Raw genomic sequence first — 11,683 nt, forward strand, 5'->3', positions numbered from 1 at the left:
TGGATCTTTCTCAAAAATATGAAAATAAATACTATTTGATCCAGCAATTGCACTACTAAGAATATATCCTAAAACAACCAGAACTGTCATTCAAACAGATGTATACACATCTATGCAATACTGTTGCATTATTAACAACAGCAAAGAGAAGAAAACAACCCAGGTGCCTATCAACAAATGAATGGATAGAAAAACTATGGTATATATATTTTTTCCACACAATGGAATACTAGGCAGCACTAAAAAATAGTGAACTCATAAATCATTGTACAACACGGGTGACCGTGGAGGACACTATGGTGAGTGAAAAAAAAAAAAAGACAAATACTGTATAACACTGTATAAACACTGTTATAAAGCAAGACTGACAGACAACTTTGGGAGGAAAATAGGAAAAGAGTGGATAGATAATGAGCACGACATTGGAACAGATGAAGGAAAGAACTGTTTAAAAGGAATATATGATTAGGCATTATATGTATGACAACAGTCCAAAATAAGAGGTACATTGCAAAGAGGACACAGGAGGAAGATGAGCACTCTGTGGTTGGTAGTGAAATGTGTCACAATTTTAATATTTGATTCCATGGCTCATAACAAATTATAGATAACACTGAGAAAAATGAGAATCTCAGAACATTTAATTGTGCTCAAGGGAAACCTATACCTAGAGGAAGAAAATGTTTACACAAAGCAAGGGAACACTGTATGGTTTAAAATAAAAAAAGGTGTACGGAAAGCCTATATTCTTTCTCCATACCCATTCAATCTGTATGCTGAGTAAATCATTCAAGAATCTAGACTTTATGAAGAGAACTGCAATATTAGGATTGGAAGAAGGCTGATCAACAATTTACAGCTACCATGTACAAATAACACTGACGCAGGGGACAACTCCAAGGTAAGCAATTTTAATATGGCACCCCAGAGAATTATCCAACTTGCACAACTATAAGTAGCAGTTATATTTCCCTTTATAATGAACAGAAATATATAGAATGTCATCTATTTTATATAAACTAAAAACAGCTATTAAACAAGGGGTTCTTTATGGTGGCTTCTGAGGAGACACTGAGCTACTCCTGTCATGAAAATTAGAGCAGAAACTCAGACCCTAGATCTTTATCTGAAGATAAAAGAGCTTCAAAAGGGATTAAATGGAGTCTCAGCAGATCTACTATGTGAAATTAATAATTTTGTCATATTCCTTTGTAATTTCAATACTATCAGGACCATTCACTCAAAAGAACAGATTTTAAGTTTCAAGGTCCCACTCTTTGCCCATCAATCTTAACTTTCTGGACTCCCTGAATGCAGAAACAATCCAATCTCCTTTGCTAGAAGATAAACATTTCCCTTAAACAGGGCTTCAAATTAGTTCAAACGAATTCAGGAATGGTCAACAAAGTAAAACTGGAACAGACCTAAACTTTTAGAATTTGGGTGAAGTATAACAATAATCAGGATAGGTAAAATAACTAGTTGAAATTCTGGAAAGGGAGACTCTGGAGAAGCATAGTGAGCCCTTTCAAGAACCTAATTTGAAAGAGTTCTTTCCAGGACTGGAGAACAACACATATTTAAAGCAATGTAGTCAGCCACAGTCTTTAAGTGGGGCATTGTTGTTTCCACCTCTGCAAGTTAAGAGATTTAGTTGCTTTACAATGTATACTCAGCTGTTGTTTTCTAAGAAGGAAATTATGTTTCTAGTAGGATGTTGACCTATAAATTATCCTATTCTGGTGGCCACTCCAGTTCACCCACATTTTACAAATTCAGTACCACCCCTGTTTCACATTATCAGCCATGACTGAACCAGGTGAATCAGTTCTAAGCAAAGCTCTCATCTTTTTTGCAGAGATCCTGCAAAGATTTTATCTAAGGCAGGCTCTTTGTATGATCATGCTTGTGCTTCTTAGAATTCCCACTATTCTCCATCATTTACTGTATGATATCCAGGAATAAGTTTCATGAAGAAGAAAACAGTGTGCTTGCACAACAAAGAAATAGTTTAAACACTTAACCTCAGGACATGAAAATTTATAGTGAAGTATGTGTGAGAATGGATCTAAAGTGTGTTGAAAAGCTGTCAGGGGGTTGATTTTAGGAAATAAAGTCGTTGTTCTTGTTATTGTTAAATGCCTGATGTTAAGTGCCATTGAGTCACCAGAGACTCATAGCAACAGCTCTGAATGCTGCCTTATCCTGAGCCAGTCTCACTGTCCCCAACACAAAATTTCATGTTCTAAAAGACTATTATGAAATCAAGTTAAATAATCTGTTCAAGATGCCTATCACTTATTATCACTGGGTTGGTTCCAACTCACAGTAACCTTCCATCAGGTTCCCAAGGCTGTAAATTATAACACTGATTATTAATTTAGCCATCAGAGATGGAATCTTTAGTGTAACAGCACAACTTGCTACAGAATTTGCAAGCCAAGATTTTTAAGAATCTGTGTAAGTATCTGCCTAGAGTAATTCCAAGTAGCTTGGATATGCTTCTATTAACACTTCTATCAAATGAGGTAGAAATTTTAGACTTGCTTTGGCATTGTATTCAGGGTAGATGGGCATATCAGAACATATTTATTATATGAGACCGCAGAATCCACAATATGCCTTGGAAGATTCAAACTGTTCTTAATTCAGTAAGAAATGCACCAGTGAGATGGCATTTCAGTGATACGTCTGGCTGTCCCAGTATACAAAAAAGAACTGAGTTCTCTAGTACCAATAAAGATGATAGAATTTCATAATGGTAGAGAATACAAAGGACAACAACTCTTTAAGGCACAATTGTAATAGTTACTGTAATGAACAGCAAGGATGGAGTGTTCCTAGAGATCTGTGAATAGATCTAAAAAGTCATGACGTTATGATGGGTAAGAATGATTGCTGTTGTTGCTGCTGTTGTTGTGTGTTGCTGAGTGGGAACCAAACCATAGCTGACCATCCAGTGGGTATTCACAGGCAGTAAATCACACAAGAAGAGACAAGAGACTGCCCAATCTTTTCCCACAGAGCAGTGTCTGGATGAACTGTGTGCCTTTGGGATTGTAGTGCAGCTTCTTACCAGTAGGCCACTAAAGCTCCTGAGAAAGGTAGACAGTTGTTTGAAAAAGCTATAAAAATGATGTTAATTATAGAACAGAGTTCAGTTCTTTTGTGCAAGGGTTGCTATGAATCATATTCGACTTGACAACACTTAACCACTACTGTTGTTATATTGGGAGGAACATTCTTCCACTTTGGACATCACTCTGTCAATGTGCTGTATGAAGGAATCTGAGTTTACTATGATGCTGAACTTTGTGCCATCGTGATATCAAATACCATAATGGTTTCCCAAAGTGGACAGTGTTTGGTGGAGCTCCCAGATGTAAAACAGGTTTGGAAGCAGGAGTGACAGCCAATTCCTAAATCACATGCCTCTGGAAACTCTATGAACTTGGAGAAACAATAATAGTTATAGAAAGGCATTAGGTCTTTTGTTCATAGAGTCCCTATGAGTCGTGCTCGACTTGACGGCAAGCAATGTGAAACGGAGTCCTAGTAAAGATTGAGAGTCTGGTGATGTGACTCCAAAGAACATTGTGACTAGAACTTTATAACATAGGTATTATTAGATTTGCTGTTTCATAGTTTGAATAGTCAATCCAACATTTCATCGAACAATCAAAGAGTTATAAGAGCACGTAGAACAAACCATTTGAACTTGTTGCATCGAAACCTCTTCTCAGTCCACAGCAGTTGCTCCATGGTTAAAATTTTTCTCTATTACCAAGGATGAAAAGGGCGGGGGGTGGAGACCATGTATAAACTTATGGGAGTGTGTATCAATGTACTTGAATCTTCTATATTATGTTAATCCTATCACAGAGAAGACACCAAATAAAGAATGAGGGTCCTCCTTTTTTTTTTTCTCCTTGTCTACACTAGGTGACTAATTCCACATAAATAGGCAGGGTAGACAGTCAAGGGAAAAGTTTCACAAAGAAAGTAATAATTTTAGCCATAAGGCAGAACAAATCTATAATGGGCTAATAAGAGTATCTACCACTTAATGAGGATGTATACCACTATATTTTATGCTTCACTGACATTTTTACCTACTTTCAAATTTTTTTTTTTTATGAGTTATATTGGATCAGAATTTACTCAAAGCTGACCCTCCAGTGGTTTTCTGAAGCTGTAGCTCACATAGGGGGATACTATGTTTCATTTTACCACACAGCCTCTGAATGAGTTAAACTGCAAGACAGGAATAATTCCCTACAGACCTTGCCACAAGAGCTCATATTTTTTTTAATGGTGCCAATTTTAAATACATCTTTATTTGAGACATTGCATTTTGCACTTACAATACAGTGATAATAAAGTGCAATGTTAATTCCTTTCCCTCTACACATTCCATATTCAAGTATTGAGAATGCACAGAAATTTAGTCTAGCAGTTTAGACTTTTCAACTGCAGTGTGCTACAAATTTGGGTCCTTCAAAATTTCTTAACTGTGGGACAATGAATGCTATAAAGTATGCAGATTGCTTTAGTCAACCTCTTCAATGGTGGGTCCAGAAGAGGCACCACCAGATGGAGGAGCTCCACCACCAGGGAAGCCACCAGGCATGCCTCCGGGCATGCCTCCAGCACTCTGGTACAGCTTGGTGATGATGGGGTTGCAGACCTTCTCTAGTTCCTTCTGCTGATGCTCAAATTGCTCCTTTTCTGCAGTCTGATTCTTATCAAGCCAGTTGATAATTTCATTGCACTTGTCAAGGATCTTCTGCTTGTCCTCATCATTGATCTTGCCTTGAAGCTTTTCATCTTCAACTGTTGCTTTCATATTAAATGCATAAGACTCAAGGGAATTCTTAGAAGACACCTTATCTCTTTGCTTCTCATCTTCAGCTTTGTACTTCTCAGCCTCCTGGACCATTCGTTCAATGTCTTCCATACTCAAGTGGCCCTTATCATTGGTGATGGTAATCTTGTTTTCTTTCCCAGTGCTCTTGTCAACAGCAGAAACATTAAGGATACAACTGGCATCAATATCAAATGTGACTTCAATCTGAGGAACACCACGAGGTGCAGGTGGTATCCCAGTGAGTTCAAACTTGCCAAGCAGGTTGTTATCTTTGGTCATGGCATGCTCACCTTCATAAAACTGAATGAGTACACCAGGCTGGTTGTCAGAGTAGGTTGTGAAGGTTTGCGTCTGCTTGGTAGGAATGGTTGTATTCTGCTTGATGAGGACAGTCATGACTCCACCAGCAGTTCCAATACCAAGAGAAAGTGGAGTGACATCCAGGAGCAGCAAATCTTGAACATTTTCAGATTTGTCTCCAGAGAGAATGGCCGCCTGGACAGCTGCACCATAAGCAACAGCCTCATCTGGGTTGATACTCTTGTTCAACTCCTTTCCATTGAAGAAATCCTGAAGAAGCTTCTGAATCTTGGGAATTCTGGTAGAACCACCCACCAGGACAGTATCATGGATCTGTGACTTATCTAGCTTAGCATCCCTCAGAGCTTTCTCCACAGGGTCCAGAGTGCCACGGAAAAGATCAGCATTCAATTCTTCAAAGCGGGCTCGGGTAATGGAAGTATAGAAGTCGATTCCCTCATACAGTGAATCTATCTCAATACTGGCCTGGGTGCTGGAAGAAAGTGTGCATTTTGCATGTTCACAAGCAGTGCGGAGGCGTCTGACAGCCCTCTTGTTTTCACTGATGTCTTTCTTATGATTGTGCTTGAACTCTGCAATGAAATGGTTGACCATTCTGTTGTCAAAGTCTTCTCCACCCAAGTGGGTGTCTCCAGCTGTAGACTTGATCTCAAATATCCCATCTTCAATAGTGAGGATTGACACATCAAAAGTGCCACCTCCTAAGTCAAAGATGAGCACGTTCCTTTCAGCACCTACCTTTTTGTCCAGACCATAAGCAATAGCAGCAGCAGTTGGCTCATTGATGATTCGGAGGACATTGAGGCCAGCAACGGTTCCAGCATCTTTGGTAGCCTGGCGCTGAGAGTCACTGAAGTAGGCTGGTACAGTGACAACAGCATTGGTAACAGTCTTCCCAAGGTAGGCTTCTGCAATTTCCTTCATCTTTGTGAGAACCATAGAAGACACCTCCTCTGGATAGAAACTTTTGGTCTCTCCTTTATATTCTACTTGGACCTTGGGCCTGCCTGCATCATTCACCACCATGAAGGGCCAGTGTTTCATATCAGACTGCACAACAGCATCATCAAATCTTCGTCCAATGAGACGTTTGGCATCGAATACTGTGTTAGTAGGATTCATTGCAAATTGATTCTTTGCAGCATCACCAATCAGTCGTTCAGTATCGGTAAATGCGACATAGCTTGGCGTGGTCCGGTTGCCTTGATCATTTGCAATGATCTCCACTTTCCCATGCTGGAAGACCCCTACACAGGAGTAGGTGGTGCCAAGATCAATGCCAACCGCAGGGCCCTTGGACATGGTTGCTTAGTGAAAGTCCCAGGTGGTGGAGAGGGGAAAAAACAGTACCTCAAGTCCTCCGCTGCACTAAATGAGCAAGAGCTCATATTTTTGAGGGTGTTTTGTTGTTGTTTATTATTATCTTATAAAGAAATTTTTGAACCATAATTACTACTGTATATATCTACTCATAAAACTATCAAACACTGGTTAAGAATATAATTTGTTATCCATCATCTCATTTGATTCTCAGTAATTATATGAGAGAGATTATTATTTCTGGTTTCCAAGTGGTAAACTAAAACTCACTATCATCAAGGTTGCCTGAGTTGAGGCTACACCACTGTATGCCATGCCTATCTTGATCTAGAAATCAAGAAGTGGGAGACTGATGAGATGTGAGCAACTAAAGAAAGTAACTAAAACTACTTTTTTTTTTTTAAATGAAAGACATGAATATGTTAAGATGAACAGTCAAGCACCTGGCCTACCTTAGGAGGTTACTGTCTTACTGTCTTTGCTTTCCATTACTCTGCTTTCCTCTATGCCACATAGGCAATGATGGACAAAATCGGATAGAAATTGAGGTCAATTTAGTCATCTTCACAATATTGGTCTTTTATTCTCATTTCATTCTTTCCCTCCCATAAACTTTTTAGTTTCACAATTCATAATTTATGTTTTGAGAAACAAATGATTATAAAAATAATATTCTCTGCAAGGTGTTTAACCCAAATGCTTTTTAGTGTCTTTCCTCTGCTACTCTCCAGAATATTGAGTTTCATCTAAGCCAGAAAATCTGATTTCTGAAGGCCCCCTTTCCATGCCTTTATCTACACACCTTTCATTGACCTAAATCGGATTTGTGTGCAGAAGAGCAACACAAGTGAGGCTCAGTAAGTCTTGTCATCTTTTTGTTAAGCTTCCCAGGTTGCCAATTATCAATTCTGTGCACTTAGGGTTGTTCAGGACACACCACATTAAACTGAACAGAATGTCCTAGTTAATGATAACCCATTCAAATATGTAGAGGGATTCCTGGAAAGTTTGAAGCCAATGAGGTAAAGCTTAAACTAGAATGGAAAAGCAAAGAAAGGGAATGGAGCAGAGAGACAAGAGAAAGAGCGAGAGGGAGAATGAGACATATAGGAGCATCTGAGGATTATGGTTTCTTTAGAAGTATGTAATGGGGGGGGGAGGCTGAGAAATAATCCCTTGATATGATTTATGGCCAGGGGGAATCTGGAACCATTTAAAATCTGTCATGGAGAAATCTGGGACTCCCATTTTCCAGACAGTTCTTTGAGTTTGATCATCGGAACAGTTTTTTTAGGAGAATGATTGTGTGGCTGGAATGATGGGCTAAATCAGTCAAACAAGCCCATCTGGAAGATGATGTAGAACCAGTCAAAATAATACATTCTCTCTGCAAATGAAAACATATTGTTTCCATTGGCCATTTACCATTTATCAAATACTGCATGGAACTAAGTAATCTCTGTGAAATAAATTTACATCCAAAGACAGAAAGCAAGGGAAGACATGTCAGCACTTCTACTGCTAACTCTTCATCATCGTGTTTAAATACTGACTCCTGGAATCCTTAAGAATATAATGCTATAACCCTATGTTGACGTCATTCAGAAAAATCAAACAAGTCACACAAAATTCCAGTACTGAGTTTGATCACTGGGAGATGAGATAATAGCATTAAATCTTTTATAGCTGGGATTATACAGAGGAAGTTAAAGTAACAGACTTCCTTGTGATCAAGGTTTCCATTTCTCTGGTGGCTAATAGCCAAGAAATTCCTGGTCAGAAAAGAGGATAGTATGAGTTTATATAAAATACTAACACAATGTATCAGAGAGCTAGACAAAGACTAAGGATTACAGAAGAAGAGTGGTGGTGTGGGAGAAGAATGATGAACATACCATTAATAGTCAGGAGAACAAATAGGTCTGTCCTGAAGAGGGTGAAACCAAGTTTCTTCTTGGAGGCAAGGATTTTTTTCCCACCCTAACTGTATTTATTAATTAATTGTCCTCTGCATTCTTTGCCAATATCCTCAGTAAAGGCAATAGATTTGTCTTACTTACTGATCACCCTTACATAGCAATCTTTACACCAGAGAAAACACTCATCTGAGATAACAGTTTTTTGATAACATGGTTCTGGGCTTCCAATGTTATTGCTCTTGGGATTCCCCAGACTTTCCCTCCTAGCCTAATAATGTCCTCCATCTCGCATACGCTGGGCATGTGGCCTGGAAGGACCACTCCTTGGGGAAGGACATCATGCTCAGAAGGGTGGAGGGACAGTACAGGAGAGGAAGATCCTAGATGACATGGATTGACATGGTAACTAGGGGGCAGGGGAATGGGTAAGGTGTGTCCGAGTCAGTGAGACTGGTTCAGGATAGGGTAGGCTTCAGAGCTGCTGTACATAGGGTCAGTATGAGTCACAGGTGACTTGACAGCACATAACAACATCATCATATAATATATGGGGAGCTCTGGTTGCCTTGTGGTAAGATAAAAGGATATAAATAACAACCGCAGCAGCATACAGTATCTATAGTATTTATCTCTTAAATACAGTGAAAAGGTGCGTATTTAGTGTGAACATATATTACATATGAAACACATACACACACAGAAAATACCATCAAATATACAAAGTTTATCATCTTTACACTACATGTAAATATGATTGATTGAATGTTCTGTGCTGTGACACCTGACAAGTAATCACACTGAGTGGTCACTGAAGTATTAATTACCATGTTTTTGCATGCAGTGCTCAAACACACCTCCTGCTCAATTCTTCCTGTGGAATAACAGTTCTAAGAATCTCCTGCCCACAAGTCTTTTGGAAATGGTGCCTTGCAGCTAATATTTCTTAAACAAAAATAATTTTCTTTTCCCAAAAAATGTCTTGTTCTTTCAGTCTTTATTGATTCCCATCATCTAATTCCGCACAGGTAAGGAGTTTTACCTGACTTGTTCACTAGTGTGTTCCCAGGGCCTGAACCCATCTCAGATGCATAATAGGTGCTTACTGAATAGGTAATGAAAATCTAGATAGATGGAAGAAACAGAGCATTAATACTACCCTTCTCCCTCATCTGGGGACTCATTTCCAATGCTCCCTTACCAGTTACATGCTAATCCTTGTCATTCCCTTCTTATAGTTTTTGTTTTTTTCATTTGCTTACTTCAATAAGGGAGATGCAAATGCCTGATGAGCCATCACAGCTTTAGGGTAATTACTCCTTTCAACTTCTGCCTTCCAGTTCTCCGGCTGGGGTTCTCTCTCTCTCACAGCAAGTTAACAGGCTGAATTGGCCCAGTTGCTTTCAGAATGTCCCTCTGCATCATTTCCATGTTCATTAGAGTGATACTTCCTGAAGCATTGTTGTACGTATGTTATGTTGCCTTTCAACACTCTGAACGAGACGCTCCATGTAGACTATGAGATTTCAAAACAATCAAGACTACCCATTCTCAGAAATCTAGCTTTATACCTCTATTTCCTATGCATTTCCTTTGTTCTGTCATGGTGGAATCTAAGACAATGTTTAGAAGACACATTTATTACTGTATGCTCCTCTAAGAGGTATGGTATATCCTTCCTTGATGATATGTCTTTCTCTACATGCATTTTTCTTTTTAAAATTAAGGGTAAACCACAGATGAATAGAAATGAGTGCTACTTCCTATATAGCTTCACAAACCTTATTCACCCGTCAAATGCTCTCTTTAGCCCTACAAACATCTTCTCTAGCTGACTTCATTTTAGTTGTCTCAGGCCTGTGGGAAGAAATCTAACAGCAAGTTAGGGGGAAATGAGGAAAATCAGAGCTTGTGGATAAATCTTAGAAATGTTGGAAAAAATACATCTTAAAACTAAACTCCAGAGGCAAAAACTGCAGTATTTATACACTAACTCCTGAAATTTACTGATTGAGGGCTATAAGGAATGAGGGAAGATGTTAATTCCCAGTCAGTCCCATCTGTCACAACTCAAGAAGTAGTTCTCAGTTGTGGAAACGGAGATTCTGAAAAAGTCAAGGTATAAGTAATACTAAAAGAGTCCCGGTGGCATACTGTATAAAGTGTTGGGCTGCTAAGCAAAGGTCAGTTGTTCAAATCCAACAGCTGCTCTTATGGAGATAAACAGGTAACTTCCTTCCATAATGATTTACAAAAACCAGATGGAGGGTTGCTATAAGTCAAATTCAATTCAATAGTAATGAATTTGGTTTTTCAAGCAATACTAAAGGAAACCTAATGGTTAAGCACTTACTTGCTAACAGAAAGGTCAGCAGTTTGAACCTACCAGTTTTTCGACATGACAAAAAGAGGTCGTTTTCTTCCATGAATAGTAGAAATCCTAATAAGGAAATCCTACAAAAATTCTCATCACTGGACGCATAGGCAACATCACAGTAGATGGAGAATGATTGAAACTGTCAACAATTTAATCTTGCTGGGATCCACAATCAATACACTTGGTACCTGTAGTCAAGAGATGAGGATATATATTACACTGAGAGGTCATGGACCTCTCCAAATTACTGAGGAACAATGATGTCAGTTTGAGGACTAACGTGTGCCTGATTCAGACCACGGTCTTTACAATCCCTTGCTATGCATCTGAAATCTGGACAATGAATAAGAATGACACAAGAATTTATTCCTTAACCTGTGGTGCTGGAAAACAGTACTGAATATCCCATGGACAGGCAAAAGAACAGCGAGATAGGTCTTGGAGACAGTGCAGCCAGAGTGCTCATTAGCAAGAATGATGAGAAAGCTTCATTTCACATACTTTGAGCATATTGCTATGAAAGGGTATTCCTTGGAGAGGGACATCTGGGCTTGAAAAGGTAGAGGGACAATATGAGAGAGAAAGATCCTCAACAAGATGGACTGACACTGACACAATGACTGCAGCAATGGAATCAAGTGTTTCAGAGATGGTGAGGATGGCACAGGATAGGACAGGGTTCAGATCTATTATCACTGGGTCGCTATAAATTATACTCAACACCATCTAACAACAACAGTAGAATTGCTACACACTTAATGACAATAAATTTAGAGGGTTTGTTTTGATAAGCAGTGTTATCCAAAAAAATGTAATGTAAACCACCATAAAGCAAGCTGCGTATATAATTCTAAGCTTTCCAGTAACTGTGTGGTTTTTTTA

The 11,683-nt window shown here is 38.9% G+C and overlaps 1 protein-coding gene across 2 annotated transcripts; it reads right to left on the reverse strand.

Moving 5' to 3' along the window:
* Positions 1-4,549: 4,549 nt before the first annotated feature.
* On the reverse strand, positions 4,550-6,490 carry LOC102859726 (heat shock cognate 71 kDa protein-like). Of its 2 annotated transcripts, XM_006878645.1 has the most exons (2): positions 5,086-6,490; positions 4,550-4,644 (listed from the first exon to the last, which is right to left on the reverse strand). In XM_006878645.1, exons 1-2 carry the CDS (start codon positions 6,488-6,490, stop codon positions 4,550-4,552), a joined length of 1,500 nt encoding a protein of 499 aa, XP_006878707.1. The 2 variants fall into 2 exon arrangements, with proteins under 2 accessions (XP_006878707.1, XP_006878706.1); XM_006878644.1 differs by having other exon boundaries at positions 4,550-6,490.
* Between the last annotated feature and the right edge of the window lie 5,193 nt (positions 6,491-11,683).

This window comes from Elephantulus edwardii, unplaced genomic scaffold (genome assembly GCF_000299155.1).
Source record: "Elephantulus edwardii isolate Elephantulus edwardi_28Jun2011 unplaced genomic scaffold, EleEdw1.0 scaffold00001, whole genome shotgun sequence".
NCBI lineage: Eukaryota > Metazoa > Chordata > Mammalia > Macroscelidea > Macroscelididae > Elephantulus > Elephantulus edwardii.